Source organism: Meles meles, chromosome 6, assembly GCF_922984935.1.
Source record: "Meles meles chromosome 6, mMelMel3.1 paternal haplotype, whole genome shotgun sequence".
NCBI lineage: Eukaryota > Metazoa > Chordata > Mammalia > Carnivora > Mustelidae > Meles > Meles meles.
The window spans coordinates 28378756-28396916 of NC_060071.1; the positions used below are offsets into that span (position 1 = coordinate 28378756).

The 18161-nt window shown below is 37.8% G+C and overlaps 1 protein-coding gene across 1 annotated transcript in view; it reads right to left on the reverse strand.

Moving 5' to 3' along the window:
• OCA2 (OCA2 melanosomal transmembrane protein) overlaps positions 1–18161 on the reverse strand; it is a 530032-nt gene that overhangs the window by 305726 nt on the left and 206145 nt on the right. Inside the window, exon 17 of the mRNA XM_046009122.1 lies at positions 16744–16852. Coding sequence (XP_045865078.1) covers positions 16744–16852 — 109 coding nt within the window. The remainder of the gene's footprint in view (positions 1–16743; positions 16853–18161) is intronic.

Below are 18161 nucleotides of genomic sequence, written 5' to 3' on the forward strand. Positions count from 1 at the left end.
ATTTGCAAATCAATCAGTGTGATAGAACACATCAATAAGAGAAGAGAGAAGAACCACATGGTCCTCTCAATTGATGCAGAAAAAGCATTTGACAAAATCCAGCATCCGTTCCTGATGAAAACGCTTCAAAGTATAGGGATAGAGGGAACATTCCTGAACTTCATAAAATCTATCTATGAAAGACCCACAGCAAATATCATCCTCAATGGGAAAAAGCTTGCAGCCTTCCCATTGAGATCAGGAACACGACAAGGATGCCCACTCTCACCACTCTTGTTCAACATAGTATTAGAAGTTCTAGCAATGGCAATCAGACAACAAAGAGAAATAAAAGGTATCCAAATTGGCAAGGAAGAAGTCAAACTCTCTCTCTTTGCAGATGACATGATTCTTTATATGGAAAACCCAAAAGACTCCACCCCCAAACTACTAGAACTCATACAGCAATTCAGTAACGTGGCAGGATACAAAGTCAATGTACAGAAATCAGTGGCTTTCTTATACACTAACAATGAAAATACAGAAAGGGAAAATTAGAGAATCGATTTCATTTACTATAGCACCAAGAACCAAAAGATACCTGGGCATAAACCTAACCAACGAGGTAAAGGACCTGTACTCGAGGAACTACAGAACACTCGTGAAAGAAATTGAAGAAGACACAAAAAGATGGAAGACTGTTCCATGCTCTTGGATTGGAAGAATAAACTTTGTTAAAATGTCTATACTGGCTAGAGCAATCTATACTTTTAATGCCATTCCGATCAAAATTCCACCGGTATTTTTCAAAGAGCTGGAGCAAATAATCCTAAAATTTGTATGGAATCAGAAGATACCCTGAATTGCTAAGGAAATGTTGAAAAACAAAAACAAAACTGGCGGCATCACGTTACCCAATTTCAAGCTTTACTACAAAGCTGTGATCACCAAGGCAGCGTGGTACTGGCATAAAAACAGACACATAGACCAGTGGAACAGAGTGGAGAGCCCAGATATGGACCTCAACTCTATGGTGAAATAATCTTCGACAAAACAGGAAAAAATATTCAATGGAAAAAAGACAGTCTCTTCAATAAATGGTGCTGGGAAAACGGGACAGCGATATGTAGAAAAATGAAACTCGACCATTCTCTTACACCGTACACAAAGATAAACTCGAAATGGATAAAAGACCTCAACGTGAGGCATGAATCCATCAGAATCCTAGAGGAGAACATAGGCAGTAACCTCTTCAATATCAGCCACAGCAACTTCTTTCAAGATATGTCTCCAAAGGCCAAGGAAACAAAAGCAAAAATGAACTTTTGGGACTTCATCAAGATCAAAAGTTTCTACACAGCAAAGGAAACAGTCAACAAAACAAAAAGGCAACCCACGGAATGGGAGAAGATATTTGCAAATGACAGTACAGACAAAAGGTTGATATCCAGGATCTATAAAGAACTCCTCAAACGCAACACACACAAAACAGATAATCATATCCAAAAATGGGCAGAAGATATGAACAGACACTTCTCCAATGAAGACATACAAATGGCTATCAGTCACATGAAAAAATGTTCATCATCACCAGCCATCAGGGAGATTCAAATTAAAACAACATTGAGATACCACCTGACACCAGTTAGAATGGCCAAAATTAGCAAGACAGGAAACAACGTGTGTTGGAGAGGATGTGGAGAAAGGGGAACCCTCTTACACTGTTGGTGGGAATGCAAGTTAGTGCAGCCACTTTGGAGAACAGTGTGGAGATTCCTGAAGAAATTAAAAATAGAGCTTCCCTATGACCCTGCAATTGCTCTGCTGGGTATTTACCCAAAGATACAGATGTAGTGAAAAGAAGGGCCATCTATACCCCAATGTTTATTGCAGCAATGGCTACGGTCGCCAAACTGTGGAAAGAACCAAGATGCCCTTCAACGGATGAATGGATAAGGAAGATGTGGTCCATATACACAATGGAGTATTATGCCTCCATCAGAAAGGATGAATTCCCAACTTTTGTAGCAACATGGACGGGACTGGAAGAGATTATGCTGAGCAAAATAAGTCAAGCAGAGAGAGTCAAGTATCATATGGTCTCACTTATTTGTGGAGCATAACAAAGAACATGGAGGACATGGGGAGATGGAGAGGAGAGGGAGTTGAGGGAAACTGGAAAGGGAGATGAACCATGAGAGACTATGGACTCTGAAAAACAACCAGAGGGTTTTGAAGGGGCGGGGGGGGGGGGTGGGAGGTTGAGGAACCAGGTGGTGGGTAATAGGGAGGGCACGTACTGCATGGAGCACTGGGTGTGATGCCAAAACAATGAACACTGTTATGCTGTAAATAAACAAATAAATGAATAAAGAAAAAAAATAGAGCTTCCCTATGACCCTGCAATTGCACTACTGGGTATTTACCCCAAAGACACAGATGTAGTGAAAAGAAGGGCCATCTGTACCCCAATGTTTATAGCAGCAATGGCCATGGTCGCCAAAATGTGGAAAGAACCAAGATGCCCTTCAACGGATGAATGGATAAGGAAGATGTGGTCCATATACATGATGTAGTATTATGCCTCCATCAGAAAGGATGAATACCCAACTTTTGTAGCAACATGGATGGGACTGGAAGAGATTATGCTGAGTGAAATAAGTCAAGCAGAGAGAGTAAAGTATCATCTGGTTTCACTTATTTGTGGAGCATAACAAAGAACATGGAGGACATGGGGAGATGAAGAGGAGAAAGAAGTTGAGGGAAACTGGAAGGGGAGATGAACCATGAGAGACTATGGACTCTGAAAAACAACCTGAGGGTTTTGAAGGGGCGGGGGATGGGAGGTTTGGGAACCAGGTGGTGGGTAATAGGGAGGGCATGTATTGCATGGAGTATTGGGTGTGGTGCAAAAACAATGAATACTGTTATGCTGAAAAGAAATTTTTTAAAAATAATAAAATATTAAAAATTTAAAAAATTTAAAAAATAAAAGAAATGCATTCCTACACAGTACTCAAAGTAGATTTCTTCCAAGGACATCCTGTTTGAAGAATTTAAAAACCCAGAATTGATGAACAAGGTGGTGGGTAATAGGGAGGGCACGTACTGCATGGAGCACTGGGTGTGATGCCAAAACAATGAACACTGTTATGCTGTAAATAAACAAATTAAAAATAAATAAATAAATAAATAAATAAATAAATAAATAAAAACCCAGAATCTTTTCATTTGTCCAGTGAGCTAAGGACACTTAAGTTAAGTGACAGGTCATTGTTTTTTAAAAATCAGATTATACATTTAGTATTTGATGACTCATTAAAGTCTTTACTGTTATGGTGGTAAGAAAACAAACAAACAAAAACAAAAACAAAAAACAAATACATGACCTAAAGAGCAGCAAATAAAGTCTAAATCCAACAGGAGAAGAGGAAATAATAAGGATTAGGGCAGAAATCAATGAAATAAAAACCAAAAGAACAGTAGAACAGATCAATAAAACTAGAAGATGGTTTCTTGAAAGAATTAATAAGATTGATAAACCCCTATCCAGACTTATCAAAAAAAGAGAAACATCCAAAATAAATAAAGTCATGAATTAAAGAAGAAATCACAACCAACAACCAAGAAATACAATTTTAAGAACATATTATGAGCAACTATATGTCAACAAATTAAGTAACCTGGAAAAAAATGGATGCATTCCTAGTATTATATAAACTAACAAAACTGAAAGATGAAGAGATAGAAAGCCAGAACAGAACCATAACCAGCAAGGAAAGTGAAACAGTAATCAAAAATCTCCCAACAAATGAATCCAGTGCCAGATGGCTTCCCAGGGGAATTCCATCAAACATTTAAAGAAGAATACCTATTCTTCTGAAACTGTTCCAAAAAATAGAAATGGAAGGAAAACTTCCAAACTCATTTTATGAAACCAGCATTATCTTGATCACAAAACCAGACAAAGACCCCACCAAAAAGGATAATTATAGACCAATATTCCTAATGAGCATGGATGCTAAAATCCTCACCAAAATACTAACCAATGGGATCCAACAGTACATTGAAAAGATTATTCACCATGACCAAGTGGGATTTATTCCTGGGCTGTAAGGTTGGTTCAACAACTGCAGATCAATCAGTGTGATACACTATATAAATAAAAGAAAGTACAAGAACCATATGATCTTACCAATAGATGCAGAAAAGCACTTTATAAAGTACAGCATCCATTCTTGATTAAAACTCTTCACAGTGTAGGATAGAGGGAACATACCTCAATATCATAAAAGCCATATATGAAAAGCCCACAGGGAATATCACTCTCAGTGGGGACAAACGGAGAGCTTTTCCTCTAAGGTCAGGAACACAGCAGGGATGTCCACTATCACCACAGCTGTTCAACAAAACACTAGAAGTCCTAGCCTCAGCAATCATACAACAAAAAGAAATAAAAGGCATCCAAATCCGCAAAGAAGTAGTCAAACTCTCTACTCTTTACAGATGACATGATACTCTATGTGCAAATCCCAAAAGATATCACCCCATAATTGCAAGAACTCATACAGGAATTCAGTAAAGTGGCAGGATATAAAATCAATGCCACATTAGTTGCATTTCTATATGCAAACAATGAGACAGAAGAAAGAAATTAAGGGGTTGGTCCCATTTACAATTGCACTAAAAACCACAAGATACCTAGGAATAAACCTAACCAAAGAGGCAAAGGATCTGTACTCAGAAAATTATAGAACACTCATGAAAGAACTTGAGGAAGACACAAAAAATGAAAAAATATTCCATGCTCATAGAATGGTGCAAAAATATTCTTAAAGTGTCTATCCTACCTAGACCCTGAATAGTCAGAGGAATAATGAAAGAGAAAGCCAAAGTTGGTGGCATCACAATTCCAGACTTCAAGCTCTATTACAAAGCTGTCATCATCAACACAGTATGGTCCTGGCACAAACACAGACACATAGATCAATGGAACAGAATAGAGAGCCCAGAAATAGACCCTCAACTCTATGGTCAACTAATCTTCGACAAAGCAGGAAAAAATGTCCAATGGGAAAAAGACAGTCTCTTCAACATAATGGTGTTGGGAATATTGGACAGCCACATGCAGAAGAATGAAACTGGACCATTTCCTTACACCACACACAAAAATACACTCAAAATCGATGAAAGACCTCAATGTGAGAAAAGAATCCATCAAAATCCTTGAGGAGAACACAGGCAGCAACCTCTTCAACCTCTTCAACCTCAGTCACAACCTTCTTCCTAGAAACATCGCTAAAGGCAATGGAAGCAAGGACAAAAATGAATTATTGGGACTTCACCAAGATCAAAAGCTTTTGCACAGCAAAGGAAACAGTCAATAAAACCAAAAGACAACTGTCAGAATGGGAGAAGATATTGCAAATGACATATTAGATAAAAGGCTAGTATCCAAGATCTATAAAGAACTTATCAAACTCAAAGAACAAATAATGCAATCAAGAAATGGGCAGAAGACAGAATAGACATTTCTGCAAAGAAGACATCCAGATGAATGGAAAAAAAAAAAAAAGAAGACATCCAGATGGCCAACAGACACATGAAAAAGTGCTCCACATCACTCGGCATCAGGGAAATACAAATCAAAACCACAATGAGATACTACCTCACACCAGTCAGGATGGCTAAAATTAACAAGTCATGAAAAGACAGATGTTGGTAAGGATGTGAAGAAAGGGGAACCCTCCTACACTGTTGGTGGGAATGCAAGCTGGTGCAGCCACTCTGCATGGAGAGTCCTCAAAATGTTGAAAATAGAACTACCCTATGACCCAGCAATCACACTACTGGGTATTTACCCTGAAGATACAAATGTAGAGGCACATGCACTTGAATGTTTATAGCAACAATGTCCACAACAGCCAAACTATGGAAAGAACCAAATGTCCAGCAACGGATAAATTAATAAGGAAGATGTGATCTATCTCTCTATCTATATTTATATTTATATATCCATACACACACACACACACACACACACACACACACACACAATATGGAATAGTAAGCAACCATCAAAAGAAATGAAATCGTGCCTTTTGCAATGACGTGGATGGAGCTAGAGGGTATTATACTGACCTAAATAAGTCAATCATAGAAAGATAATTATCATATGATATCTCTGATATGAGGAATTTGAGAGGCAGGGTGGGGTGTTTGGGGGATAGGGAAGGGAAAAATGAAACAATATGGGATCCAGATGGAGACAAACCATAAGAGACTCTTAATCCCACAAAACAAACTGAGGTTTGCTGAGGGTTAGGGGGAGTAGGGAGAAGGTGGCTGGGTTATGGACAGTGGGGAGGATATGTGATATGCTGAGTACTGTGAAATGTGTAAGCCTGACTATTCACAGACCTGTACTTCTGGGGCAAATAATATATTATATGTTAATAAAAATAATTTAAAAATTAAAAAGAATAATCTATGGGGAAAAAAAAAAGAGGAAAGGTCTCAGGTGGATAATCTAATCTTCCATGTTAAGGCAGAAAAAAAAGCCAAACTAAACCTAAAGCAAGCAGAAGAGAGGAAATAATAAAAATGAGTGGACATAAAGCAAAGAATAGAAAAATAATAGAGATAATCAACAACCAAAAGAGCAATAAATTTGACAAACCTTTAGTTAGACTGAGTAAGAAAAGCAGGGACAACCAGTCAGAATGGCTAAAATTAACAAGTCAGGAAATGACAGATGCTGGAGAGGATGTGGAGAAAGGGGAACCCTCCTCCACTGTTGGTGGGAATGCAAGCTGGTGCAACCACTCTGGAAAACAGCATGGAGGTTCCTCAAAATGTTGAAAATAGAACTACCCTATGACCCAGCAATTGCACTACTGGGTATTTACCCTAAAGATACAAACATAGTGATCCGAAGGGGCATGTGCACCCGAATGTTTATAGCAGCAATGTCTACAATAGCCAAACTATGGAAAGAACCTAGATGTCCATCAACAGATGAATGGATAAAGAAGATGTGGTATATATACACAATGGAATACTATGCAGCCATCAAAAGAAATGAAATCTTGCCATTTGCGACGACGTGGATGGAACTAGAGCGTATCATGCTTAGTGAAATAAGTCAGTCGGAGAAAGACAACTATCATATGATCTCCCTGATATGAGGACATGGAGAAGCAACATGGGGGGTTAGGGGGATAGGAGAAGAATAAATGAAACAAGATGGGATTGGGAGGGAGACAAACCATAAATGATTCTTAATCTCACAAAACAAACTGGGGGTTGCTGGGGGGAGGTGGGATTGGGAGAGGGGGAGCGGGCTATGGACATTGGGGAGGGGAGGCGAACCATAAGAGACTATGGACTCTGAAAAACAACCTGAGGGTTTTGAAGGGTCAGGGGTGGGAGGTTGGGGCAACCTGAGGGTTTTGAAGGGTCAGGGGTGGGAGGTTGGGGGAACAGGTGGTGGGTAATGGGGAGGGCACGTTTTGCATGGAGCACTGGGTGTTGTGCAAAAAGAATGAATACTGTTACGCTGAAAAAATAAATAAAATGGAAAAAAAAAGAAAAGCAGGGACATTATCACAGAACTTACTTAATTTAAAAAGATCATAACATACAGGCAAACCTCATTTTATTACACTTCACTTTATTGCATTTTGCAGACACTGCATTTTTTACAAATTGGAAGTTTGTGTCAACTGTATCCAGCAAGTCTATCAGCACCATTTTCCCAACATTATTTGTTCACTTCATGTCTCTGTCATATTATTTTAATTTTCACAATATTTCAAGCATTTACATTGTTATTATGCATAGTAATCTGTGACCCACTGAAGGTTCAAATGATGGTTGACATTTTTAGCAATATTTTTCAAATGAAAGTGTGTACACTTTTTTAGACATAGTGCTATATTACACATTTACCAGACTCCAGTGTAAACATAACTTTTATATGCACTGCGAAAACAAAAAAAATTCATTTAGCTCACTTCATTGTGATATTTGCTTTATTGCAGTGTCTGGAACTGAACCCACAATATCTCTGAGGTATGCCTGTAATGCTATGAAAAAAAAATTTAATTTGATAACCTAGACAGAGTGGTCAAATTCCTAGAAAGACACAAACTACTGGAACTGACTGAAGAAGAAATAAAAAATCTGAATATATCTATTTCATTAAAGAGACTGAATTATTCACTATAAGTACTAGGGATACATACAATATGAAGTTATAGCTAACACTGCTCTATGATATATACAAAAATTGTTAAGAGAGTAAATTCTAAGAATTCTCATCACAGGAAGAAATTTTTCTTCCTTTATTCTTTTCTTTCTTCTTTTGTTTTTATTGTATCTACATGAGAAAATAAATTTTAGCTGAACTTATTGTGGTAATCATCTCACAATACACATAAATTGAACTATCATTATACACCTTATACAGCAATGTGACACCTTATACAGCAATGTGTCAACTCTTTCTTAATAAAATGGTGGGATAAAGTTAAAAAAAAGACCCCTCCCTCACACCACATATAAAAATTATGGATTATAGACCTAAATGGAAGATCTAAAATTATAAAACACTAGAAGGAAGCAAAGGTACATATCTTCATGACCTTGGATTAAGCAATGGTTTGTTAGCTATAACTCTAAAAGCACAAAGAAAAAAAGAAAGAGATAAATTGGACTTCATCAAAATAAAAACTTTTGTGCTTCAAAGGACACCATCAGGGAAGCAAAAAGAAAACCCACAGAATAAAAGGGAATGTTTACTAATCATATATCTGATGAGGGATTAGCATCCAGACTATCTGAAAAATTTACAATTCAACAACAAAAAGACAAATAAGCCAGTTGAAAAATGGGTAAAGTGTTTTAATAAGCATTTCTCCAGAGAAGATACACAAATGTATTTTTCATACATGTGCTACAAGCACATGAAAAGATGCTCAATATTAGCTATTAGCCATCTCATTAACATACGAGGTACTACTTTGCACCCTAAAGAAAGGATATAATCAAGAAGATAGACAATAACAAGTGTTGGTGAGGATGTGGAGAAATTGGAACCCTCATCCAATGCTGTTGGGAATATAAAATTAAAGTTGCTATGGAGAACTGTCTATCAGTTCCTCAAAAAGTTAAGCAGAACTGCCACATGACCAAGTAATTCCACTCCTAGGTATATGTATAAGAGAACTAAAAACTATATCCACACAAAAACTCATAAACAATTGTTCATAGTAGCATCATTCATAATAACCAAAAAGAGGAAAGAAACAAAATGTCCATCAGTCAATTAATAGATAAACAAATTGTGGTATAGCTTAGAAAATGGAATATTATTCAGCCATATAAAGTAATGAAGTAGTAAAACATCCTGTAATGTAGATAAATATTGAAATTATTATGCTAAGACACAAAAGACCCTATTTGAATAATTCCATTTATATGGCATGTCCATAATAGGCTTGTCTATACAAGCAGAAAGTGGAATTACAGGCGAGAGGTGCAGTGTGAGGTATGAGGGCAAATGGTGACCAATAATAGTTGTGGGGTTATTTGAGGGTGAAGAAAATGTTCTGGAATTCAATAGTGGCAATGGTTACACAACTTTGTGAATACACAAAAGATTATAGTATGTGAGTTCTAGATCTCAATAAAAAAAAAACCTAATCCATTCTCTCTCTCTCCCTCTCTCGCCTTATCTAACCTGCTCCTCTCCCTTCTCTCCCTCACCTCTCTCCCGATTTCATTTCTTCAGTGTCATGGGGAATGTGATAATTTTACCCATGGTAAGATTAATAAGGAAAACAGGCACTTTATTCTAATTGATTCTTAAAAGCCAAGGCCTATTTATTATATTTATTATTATTCCAAAATAATCACGTGGATATTTATATTCATTTAAGATAAATCTTGATTAAAAACTAAAAAGGAGCTATCTAGGGATTTAAATGTTCCTATTATCAGGTTGACACAAACTTCGTGTAACAGATGCTGAGTGTGTGTGTGTGTGTGTGTGTGTGTGTGTGTGTGGTACCAACCCAGGTGAGTGCCACTATTCTCCTCAGTCTGCTTTGAGGCCATAGGAAGAAGAAGCCTTTTTTTGAGGCAGCCGAATTCTGAAAAGACCCTCAAAACTGGACTGTCTCCGCCCTTACTGAAAGGGTGGCCATGTGACTTAAAGTTTCAGTTCCTCATCTGTCACTCACAGGCACTCACAGCATGATACTATGAAATACTCAAACCTTTTGACTAACCCCATATATTGTTCCCTTCACAGTTACGACACTTATTTCAAACTAAGGCATTGGTATCCTTATTAAAATGTAGTATTTCACAATACCAGTCTAAGTTTATGGATTGATAATACATGGGCTAGAAGGCAACCTGGTCAAATCCTCTTATCCATAAAAGAAGAGATCCATCCTATGGGCTGGTGAATGTCTGAGCTTATTTGGAATAACGTTTCTGAACCACCTGCCTAGGATGAAGGGTGCTGCTGACTTGCCTCTTGGGACACCATCATCTAGTTGCCAGGCATACACTCTGGGTCACCATGAGCCAACTTTTTCTGTTTTTTTTTTTTTTAATTGGAATTTCTAAAAGGGTCACTTACTTCCTTGTTCCTTGCTCCATTTTTTCCATCTGGATGAAATCTTTAATCTTTAATCTCATCCCCAACCTTTGGAATCATATTCTTGTTATCAAATGCTGCCTCCTCCAAGAGGCATTTCCTTGTCTTTGCAGTTAGATGTGATCTCTTCCGACTCTTCCTTTTCCTGCTCCTCCCTTTCTCCTTCTTCCTCTTTATCCTATTCCATTTCCTTCTCCCTCCTATTTCTAGCTCTCTTTAATTCTGACAGCAATAATAGTTCATCTGTCCCTGGATTATGGAAGTGATCACATTTGGTTTTATAACTTGATACCCTTGCCCTGCCTCTGCAACAAACTGTGAGAGCTCTGAAGATCTGTGTCTTAATTAGTTGTGTAGTTCTCATTGCACCTTATGTGAATCAATTTAGACCTCCCTTCTCTAATGGGGGACCAGTGAGAGCAGTAATAGAGTTTTAGGTTCACTACACTATGCCCAGCCCCTACACAACTGCTTGCATTTGTTGTACAAATGCTTGAATGGATGACTGAATTAATGAATGATGTAATTGAAATGAATTACCTACCAGATGTCAGAGTACCTGAGAAATATACTAGGAAGCTTTGGAGATGTCTGTCTAGCTCATAATGACCCCTTTCCTTTAAGAACTACACCTCCAGCCCTTCCAGTATAAAACATGTGACCCTTGTCCTGGTCATAATTTCTAGGTTAGAAAAGGACGTTAACACAATCTGGGCCAGTCAGACTCTTCACCAGGGAATCTGGGATTCAAAATAACTTTTTCTCTCTGTGTTGCTGAAAGTGAGATTCTACAGATCAGGAAAGAAATTAGATCATCTCTATTTTGCTGTGAACAGAGAAAAGATGAGAAAATGGTGCAGGGAGAAGCACCAGGCTATGAGAAGAGAATGGAGAGTGTTTGGGAATCAGGAGCATGCCCTTTGTCTGGATGCCTTTCTTTTTCCTGAGTCTGCCCAGTCTGCTAGCTGAGCCCAGTATCCCTCAATAATCTTTATTTTGCTCAAGATTGATCAAGTAAGTTGCCTTATTGGTAGTTAAAAATACTTAAATAAGGACAACAAAATCATTCAACAACAGGACACCAAGGGACAATGAGAACACTAGCAATTTTGAAACCACAATCAGGAAATAACTATAGAAAAACCTCCAAAACTGAAATCTAATCAAACATATTGTGAGAGAACTTGGGGGACATTCTAAACTAATTATCAAAGAGGAGACCTAGGAAACTGCTGATCAAAGTTATAAATCACAAGGCCAAAGACAACATTTTAAAGCTGGTTCACTGATTCTTATAGTTTCCTAATCAATTATCCACAATTCTGAAATCCTAAAGTTCAGAAAAAACAAAAACGTTTATAAGTTTTATGTCCAAATTCAATAAAACCTGATTGGAACTAAAATGAGGCAATTTATGGTCTTAATTTATCCTACCCTGTATAAATATTCATCTTTCACTGCAGAAATATTAATGCTTAGATGACAAGATGCTGGCTCTGAACCTCTTGGGGGTGTTACATTATATACAATTCAGTATGTACACTGAAATGTCGTTGTAAAATACAAAGATATCAGAATTTTGAAATATTCTGGTAGCAAGAGTTTCCTGTAAGGACTATGGACCTATGTGTAACAATTGAGCAGACTAGAATTAATTCTAGCGAATGTTGTGAGATAAAGATCCTTGCACATTGGGGAACTTCTCTTTGCCAGATGCACATAAATTGTAATCAGGGCCCTTTTCTTTCTTCACTATTGTAGCACCTCTTGCTCCTCTGGGTCCCTCTAAGTTCTCCTGTCTCTTATGTAAATTCTGTGGCAGTAACCGGCTCTGTGCGGCTGTGCCCTCATACAGATGTACTCTGACTGAGACTGTCCCTGAATCCATGCACCTACTTCCCAACTGTAACCTTTCTGCTGCTTGACCTTCATGCACATATCAGCTGTATACATGGGCAACTTAGCCTTCCATAATAAGAAACTCAAACCAATGGGTAATGGAGCCAGTAGGTAAATGCATCCTCTCCCACACAACCCCTTGGACAGACCTGAGACATATTCTATACTTCTTCTCAGCCAGTCCTATGAGATAGAGACACCAGTGACCCACATCAGTGGCCATATGATGATGCAGTCTTGTTTTGGTTTGCTCTCCTCACTATTCTGCTTTCATGTTTCCACAGTGTAGTGATTATCCCATTCACCTGATACTACTCTGCCTCCCTATCTTTCACTTCTCTTCCCTGGAATCATACTTCCCAATAAAAAACCCCACACAAGTATTTGCCTAGGCTTTGTTCTCTAGAGAACCTAGGCTAAGTCAGCCAGATCTAAAACTTTCATAATTAAGTTGGAATCTTGAGAATCAATAAGAAGTTTGTTCATACATTCTATGACCCTGTAACTTGTATCTATTAATGTATAGGGCATCTATACAAGGCACAGGAGAGAAAATTTTAGCAGACATGGACCATGCCCTTGAGTCTAGCTGGGACAAGGGGGACATTAGGGGACAGAGACACAAACAAATGATTAGAATAACATGTGAGTTCTCAATCTAAGGTCCTTGGAATGCCAGGGGAAGTGTCTAACCATGCCAAATGCTGGCAAAGATGTGGAATAGTTGGAGCTCCCAAGGTATGGGAACATGAAGTCCTACAGCCTGGAAAATGGTGCAGCAATTTCTTTTAAAGCTAAAGATATACTCACCACATGACCCAGCAGTCCCATACTTAGGTAATTTACCCAATAGAAGTTAAAAATGAAGTTCACAAAACACCATATATATGAATGTTTGGAGTAGCTCTGCTCACAATCACCAAACACTAGAAACATTGAACATTGAAATGTCCTTCAATGGGTAAATGGATAAACAACATGTATCCATACCACAGAAGACTACTGAGCAACAGAAAGAATGAACTATTGATATACACAGCAACTTGGATGATTTTGAAAGGTTTTATGCTGTGTGAGAAAAGCCAATCCCAAAGGTTCATAAAGTCTGATTACATGTGTTAGACAGACATCCTCTGAAAGACAAAACTATAGGGAGTTGCTGGGATTGAGGCACGGGTAACTACAAAATGATAACACTGAAGTTTGGGGGGGTGATAGAACTGTTCTATATTCCAATATGGTGGTTACATAAATTTACATCTTGGTTAAAATTCATAAAATTTTGTACCAAGAGGAAAAGTCAATTTTTCTCTATGGTAACTTAAAAAATAAAATAAGAAAAAGAGAAGTTAATGCTATGTTTGGTTATGATGTTTAAATGAAGGAATGTATTATATGATACTATGTTTTGTTACTTGGCATGACTTGAGGTTAAATAATGCCACAGTGTAATTATGTTATGTCACATTGTACACAGTGACATATGACACCAGTTTATCATGCGATATCATGCTGTTTTATGTAATGTCACGTTTCATGATGTACATTGTGTGATGTGACATCACTTCATTTTATATGACATCATATTGTATTATGCTCAACTTACACAGCACATTACATTCAAAACAGCAGTTCACCAAAAACAAATGGTCACATCTACTGACTGAAGCCCTGGGAAGATCTTGCACCAGTTTTGTTCCTGTTCCCATCAGCTGGGTTACTGTAACTTTAAGGAAACCGTACTCCATTAAAACAGATGCTAATTGAACTTTTCTTCTAGTCAATCTAACTTTCAACATGATGAATGCAAATATATGAGTTATGTATTCCGGAATCCCCAGATAAAATCCTTTCTTCACAAAACCTAACTGAAAACATAAGATTTAAAAGCAAAAAAGAAGCTCCTTGATTACATGAAACAACCGCACAAAAAGAGACTTAACATCTTAGTAAAAAGTGTCGACTTCTCAGGCTAAAATAAAATGTTTTTCAGCAATTGAGATTTTTTCAAAGTCCATATAGTTAAATACGTGACTAAATTTTTAAAGTACTGTGTTTTTATACAGTGATCAGAGCCAAAATCTAAAAAAAAAATTACATGCAAACTTCATATATATTTTACTCTTTAAAATGCATACTATGAAACAAGATGGAATTGGGAGGGAGACAAACCATAAGTGACTCTTAATCTCACAAAACAAACTGAGGGTTGCTGGGGGGAGGAGGGGTTGGGAGAGGGTATGTGCTATGGTGAGTGCTGTGAAGTGTGTAAACCTGGCGATTCACAGACCTGTAACCCTAGGGATAAAAATACATTATATGTTTATAAAAAAATAAGAAATAAATAAAAAATTTAAAAAAAATGCATACTATGTTCTTTAAGTGTGATCTCAAATAAAATTAGAAACAAAATATTCTATAAAAACCCAAAAGAATTACCTCATGGAATTCCTTTGCCTGCAAAACACCAGTTTTATTGTATTTGCTTAATTATCAGTGGTGATCACCTCTTAAAGTTTTATAATGTTAAAATTCCATTATGTCTGTAGTGTAATTTAGAATAATTACATTGCAGCAATAATTTCTAGATGTAATACATCAAATACAATTAAAATTCATGACATTTTTACCAGTCTAGATTTGGCATTCTTTATTACATCAGGATTCTATGTGGATTGGCTCTCAATTGTGGATAAAGAACATTTATCAGCTTAGAACCCAGCCCAGGCTGCCTGGGATATTGGATTTGAGATTATTTAAGGAAATAAATTCTGAGAGTTTCTGAATACATGATATAAAGGTGGACACCCAGTCAAAAGCATGTATATTATGTACTATATATAAGACTCTAGCAATATCTCTTTCTACATGTGACAGAAAAGTGAAATTAATCTACAGTCTAAAGATTTCTGATGGTAGCCTAGATCCAAAGGAGCAATGCCACGGTGTGAATAACTGAAACTTGCTCACATTAGCCATCTAATTTCCAAAGTTAAGAGGCTTTGCTTTCTATAGAGATTATAGTCTTCAAATATTGTAGTAAATCAAATTTTTTATAAAAAGATACTTAAATTATATTTTTTAACGATTTTATTTATTTATTTGACACAGAGAGAGAGAGATCACAAGTAGGCAGAGCAGTAGGCAGAGAGAGAGGGGGAAGCAGGCTGCCTGCTAAGCAGGGAGCCCAATGTGGGGCTTGATCCCAGGACCCTGAGATCATGATCTGAGCAGAAGACAGAAGCTTAACCCAATGAGCCACCCGGCACCCCAAATTATCTTAACAGAGATTCCCTTTGAAGGAAAACAATGAAACCTTTGGTTATAAAGAAAATATCCCTGGAAAGGATTTTAAATTTATCTTTCTCATAAGTCTATACATTCATGTGAGGTGCAATTTGGAAGTGGTTTGGGTTTTGTTTTGTTTTAAGTAATAACATCAATAGAATAATGGTTAAATTAGTAAGAAAGACCTAAGGAATGTGGAAAATACTGATGAAGAGTGGAAGGATGTTGGAGTTAACAAGATATGTGGTGAGCTCAATCTGCAAGACAGGCATGTCTCAGGTGGGAACAAGCTATGCAACCTCAACAAAGGGCTTGAGAAAGCGGAAAGTGAGAGCCATAGTAATGAGGAAGCAAGAGAAGGGAAACCTATGGGAGAGGGCAGGAGAAAGGGTTCTTCTCTGTGGGGAAAATGGATGCACCATAGGGTAAAGGAGTTTTGTAGACCTCTTACACTCCTCTGGCCTTTTCAGTTCCTCATTTAATCCTCATGTCAAGTTGCACAAACTGCAAGATTGTGGCCTTGCTGATGGGACCTCCTGTCTCTTCTGGGGGTTCTTCTTAAGCAACATTTTAAAGATCTGGTTATCAAATTTGAGAGAGATTATAATAACTACTCTATATTTCTTCTAACATTAAACCCTGGAGGGGCTGAGGACCATGCACTGAGACACTAAGAGCTGGAAATGCACCTCTCTCTCCCTCTCTCCCTCTCTTTTCCCCTCTCCCTCTCTTCCAGAAAACAAAAAGAGAGGTAGTGGATAAAGGTTTCCTTCTTTCCATCAAAGGCTGGCCACATTCCACATCAGCCCTCCTCACCAATGTCTAGGAACAAGCTTTGAAATCTTCCCTTGCAGACTCTGATAGCTTGCAGAGCCTATCAGCAAAATGTAACAAAAAATTAGACTCACCAAGATCAAGATGAACACCAGAGACAAACGAATTGAGAAAGAACATGAAGATAACAAATCCCAACACCATCAGGCATTTGGCGAGCAGAATCTTGTCTGATATCCTGTGCTGTGAGAGAGGAAAACAGAATTCATTTACTGGGTTTTACTATCTTTGCTTCCTGCAATGTGTCCATCATCCTACGTGACTCAAATCACTACAAATTTCTCCTTAAGATGAAAAATATAACATCTTGAAATTGAAAGATTATAAGGTAATGCATTATAAGGAAGATTGTACAGATTTGGGATTATAACATTCAAAATCTTTGTAAAAAATAAACACAATAAATTTAAAATATAGTACATAGGGTGCCTGTATGGTTCAGTCCATTAAGGTCTGCCTTCAGCTCAGGGTCCTAGGATCAAGGCCCGCATTGGACTCCTTGCTCAGTGGGGAGTATGCTTCTCCCTCTCCCTCTGCCCCTTCTCCCTGCTCATGCTTGCTCTCTCTCTTGATCTCTCTCACATAAGTGAATAAAAGCTTTAAATAAATATATATATAGCATAATCCTTTTATAAAATATTTGAATAAATATCTTCTCAATATGATGCAGAAAATGCTCCCAGTCCCACCATGAGCATTAGGTGAGATGTTGGCAAAATCACTGGAGAAACAACATGTAACTTCAGTGTACTGACCATGCATTTCCACAGGTGTTACATGCTCAAATCCTTTTAATTCAACTTTCCTCCTACTACAGAAATTCCTGCTCATGGTAGCATTGAGATTAACATGCTCTTGCAATAACATGATTCCTGTTGAACATTCTTACTATATCCTTTCATGTTCACAGGGACCCTGGAAGGCACTTGGCAGTGCCCTAATCACCAAAATAACATCTGTGGGAACCTGACACATTTTCAGGAGTGAGGGGTGGTGACAGAAGGTTCTATATTACCTTCATTAACTTAGAGGTACAGAACTTCCAGTGGGCTTGAACCACATGGCAAGATGGGCAAGATCCTCAGAGGGTGCTGTGCTCTGGATCACTGCCATGTGGATCTGGGGAACAGAGCAAGTTCCCACAAAACCTGTGCAGATGGGCACTGAGTTGTCCTAGGCCCTCGTGTGAATCATGCTCCACCATGTGAACTGACAATGGCATCATGTACTCTCTTAAGTGTGGTCCCACCAGCACATCTGTCTTTCTGTCTATTAAATAAAGTATAGATATGGACATAAGTACGGATATAGAGACAGAGATAGATACTAGATAGTTAGAGACAGAGGTAGAGATAGATGGTACAGGTATAGATATAGAGATAAGAGAGATCTGCATATAGGTATAGATTTTCTCTCTGGATTTCTCTGGTCATGCAATTAGAGCTGCTGCCATGAAAACCACAAGTATATTCCTCCCTGTTGCAGTGGTTCT